Here is a 3506-nt window from a genome sequence, read left to right as displayed (position 1 = left end):
ATATTAATAGATAAATAAATGTACATATTTAATATTCATATTATAATATATATATATATATTATATATATATTATAATATAAATTATATAAATTCTTTTGAATTATTAAATATAAAAAGAATTCAATAAGAAATGCAATAAATCAAATAAAATAATAATAAAATGAAAATATATTTGATTGAATTAAAATAAAATAATATTTAAAAAAAGACATGCTGACAATACATTTACATAAATAAAAGTTTATTATGTTATATTATATTATATATATAATTATACATACGCTGCCTTCGATAAATGCAGACCTATCATGACGCAATCCTATCGATGTATCCAAGAATGATCATCGGGAGAGAAACCAACAAAATATCCAGAATACACAAAAAATCATTGAACTTTCCATTCGAACGAAATCGTGAATGATAAATTAAATGAAAATTTATAAGTTCTAAATCTTCTTCAAAGCAAAATTAACAAAACTCTATTTTCGGCATATTAAAATATAAATACAAAAGCGGTACTTCAAAAAAATCTCCACTGCTACAAACTAGACGCGCACCACCCGCCGACCACAACACAACTGACTAGACTGGTTATTCTAATTTCCGCCCACGATCCTCCCTTAGAAAGAGAAAAAGTTCTAAAAGAAAGAAAGAGATACTGAAAAGAAAGAGATATGAAAAGAAACTTAGAGGTGGAAAAAGATAAAAGAAGACAGAGGGAGCCACGTGGTGAAATAAAATAAGAAATAGTGATGGCTTTAAACATCGATATTTATTGTTAATAATTTTTTGTAGTGCAATTTCTACTACAAAAAATAATGCTTCATGAAATATAAGATTGTACTACTACTGTTCATTAATAGTAATGTTATCACTAACAACAGGTATATATAAGAAAATTTTAATATAATTTCATAATTTAATTAACTTATCATTTTAACATAATATAAATAATATAAATAAAATATTAAAATTAAATAAATAATTATTATTATAGTTTATATATCAAATTTTATATTTATTTTTTATAAAATAATATTTTTTATACATATTTTAAATTTTATATATATTTTATATTTTTTTAATATTTTTATTTAAATAATCTGAATATAATATTATTATTAAATACATAATTTATTATTAATATTTATAATTAATTTCAATTAATTTTAATTAATGATTATANAAAATAATATTTAAAAAAATATAATAAATATAAAAATATAAAAAATTTACTAATAATAATATATAATAATTATCAATACTAATTTTAATTTAAATTTAATTTTCTTAATTATAACCAGTATAGTTTATCTATCAATATTTAATTTTTTATACATATCAATATTAAATTAAATTATAAATTAAAAAATAAATAATAAATGCCGAATTTATTAAAAATCATTACATTATAAACTATATTTATAAAAAAAATTAATTTATTTTTATTTATTACAAAAAAATTTTCTATCTTTGCGCCATCTTGAATTGCTGAGTAATTAGCTTCTAAGAAAATAGTAACAACCTAGTTATGAAAACAGAAACTAGAATAAAAGAGAATATCGGTAGGATATTTGTTTTAAAATAGAATTTTTTAATAAACGAAATATTAATTTTATTCAAATAATGTTTGTTACTTTTTATTATTAAAAAGTCTTGATAATTCGATTGTTGATTATTATGAAATTTTATTTAGTTTTATTAGTAACTTTTAATTAATATATCATAATTTTAAATTATTTATATATTTATTAACACATTTTATTATTGTAGAATTCAATATCGCATAATATAAAAATAGAAGAATTCTAACCTTAAAACTCATTATTCTTGTCATCATCATAATAAAATACATTATAAATACAAAATTATTTATAATTTATTAAGAAAATTACTAACATAATATGTTTTTATGCTTATTAAAGTATTTATTATATAAGTATTATGTTTTTATTAAAGTAAATATAATTTATTAAAAGTTTAATATAATTTTTAAATTAAAAAAAATTAGTAAAAATTTTTAATATTTTAATAAATTAAATTTATTATTAAATATTATAATTTAATATTTTAATATATAAAATATATTTTCAGATTCCTCTAAGGAGGTATCGACAAAACAAGCAATTTTAACAGTTAGTGTGGTCTTTATCACCTCTTTATCAGCATTACTTTATGTATATACTACTTTTCCAGAACTTACAGAGTAAGAAACAATTATAATAATGTTAATAAAAAGAAGAAACATTTAAATTCATTATATTTCAGAGATGAACAACAGCATATGAAATTACCATTAGATCTTGAAGAGGCTAAAAATTTGGGTAAACTTCTTGGACGATATAGAGATCTTTATTATTTTCAAGTGCTAATTGGATTATTTCTTACATATATTTTGTATCCTTCAATATGAAATCTATAATTTTAAAATATATATAATAAAATAATAATATATTATTTTTATATAAGTAATTTTCTAATTTACATATAATACATTATTCATAATTATTTTAAAATCTCATATAATTATTGAAAAAAATAATTCATAAAATAGTCCTTAACATAGATTTAGTTTACAAACTTTTGCTATTCCAGGTTCTATTTTCCTTTCAATCCTTTCTGGTTTTCTTTTTCCTTTTCCTTTAGCTTTATTATTAGTATGCAGTTGCAGTGCAGTAGGAGCATCACTTTGCTATCTTCTTTCATCACTTTTGGGACGTAGATTGCTTTTTAAATATTTCCCAGAAAAAGCAAGGGAATGGACATTAACAGTAAAAAAACACAAAGATAATCTTTTTAATTATATGCTATTTCTTCGAATAACTCCATTGCTTCCAAATTGGTTTATAAATCTAGCCAGTCCTATAATTGGAGTGCCTCTTGCACCATTTACTGTAGGCACATTTTTTGGAGTTGTTCCACCATCTTTTATTGCCATTCAAGCAGGTCAGACATTACAAAATTTAACTTTATCTACTGGCTGGTCATGGAAAAGTGTTATAATATTATGTGTATTTGCTGTATTATCATTAGTGCCTATTTTATTTAAACAAAAGATACAACAAAAGTTTGATTAAATTTTAGGAAAGAAATTCAAAAAATTTATTTAATTAAAAAATGATATGATTATTTATTTTTTAATATTTGAAATAGTAAAAAAAAAATTAGTCAAAATATCAAATATAAAAAAATATTATTTTCAACATGATTTATATTATTTAAAAAAAGTTTATTTCCTAAAAATAAAATTTTACATTTTTAATATTTTCATTTATGTAATTATATAAAACTTTAAATATTTATTAAAGAGATTTCTTACTTTTCTCGTAATTGTAACATTTTATGTCAATTCTTACATTATTTTTTTATTTTTTTGTATAGTATTAATTATTATAATTTTTTTTCTGTAGTATCAATTGTTTGTAATTAATAAATTATAATTTTGAAAAATAAGCACAAATTTAAATTATTATATTAATTAATAAATATTATATTATTTTATTT

At 18.8% G+C, this 3506-nt stretch overlaps 2 protein-coding genes across 3 annotated transcripts in view; one reads left to right on the top strand and one right to left on the bottom strand.

Annotated features, from left to right (window-relative positions):
- The window catches only part of LOC102678549 (tumor necrosis factor receptor superfamily member wengen), a 24602-nt gene extending 23974 nt beyond the window's left edge, over positions 1–628 (bottom strand). For both annotated transcript variants that reach the window (XM_006620991.2, XM_031513071.1), the window contains exon 1: positions 284–628. The gene's annotated coding sequence lies outside the window, so the exon portion shown is untranslated. The remainder of the gene's footprint in view (positions 1–283) is intronic.
- Positions 629–1447: 819 nt separating this feature from the next.
- On the top strand, positions 1448–3455 carry LOC102678414 (transmembrane protein 41 homolog). The gene is made up of 4 exons (XM_006620990.2): positions 1448–1567; positions 2097–2208; positions 2271–2399; positions 2575–3455. Exons 1-4 carry the CDS (start codon positions 1534–1536, stop codon positions 3077–3079), a joined length of 780 nt encoding a protein of 259 aa, XP_006621053.1. The 5' UTR covers positions 1448–1533; the 3' UTR covers positions 3080–3455.
- The last annotated feature ends 51 nt before the right edge of the window (positions 3456–3506 follow it).

This window comes from Apis dorsata, unplaced genomic scaffold (genome assembly GCF_000469605.1).
Source record: "Apis dorsata unplaced genomic scaffold, Apis dorsata 1.3 scaffold_575, whole genome shotgun sequence".
Taxonomy (NCBI): domain Eukaryota; kingdom Metazoa; phylum Arthropoda; class Insecta; order Hymenoptera; family Apidae; genus Apis; species Apis dorsata.
This window is presented reverse-complemented; position numbering and strand designations above follow the sequence as displayed.

Coding starts and splice junctions, on each gene's coding strand:
- LOC102678414 (XM_006620990.2), top strand. CDS start 1,534: ATGAAAACAGAAACTAGAATAAAAGAGAATATCG. Junction 2,209..2,270: donor ACTTTTCCAGAACTTACAGA/GTAAGAAACAAT, acceptor ATTATATTTCAG/AGATGAACAACAGCATATGA. Junction 2,400..2,574: donor TTATTTCTTACATATATTTT/GTATCCTTCAAT, acceptor ACATAGATTTAG/TTTACAAACTTTTGCTATTC.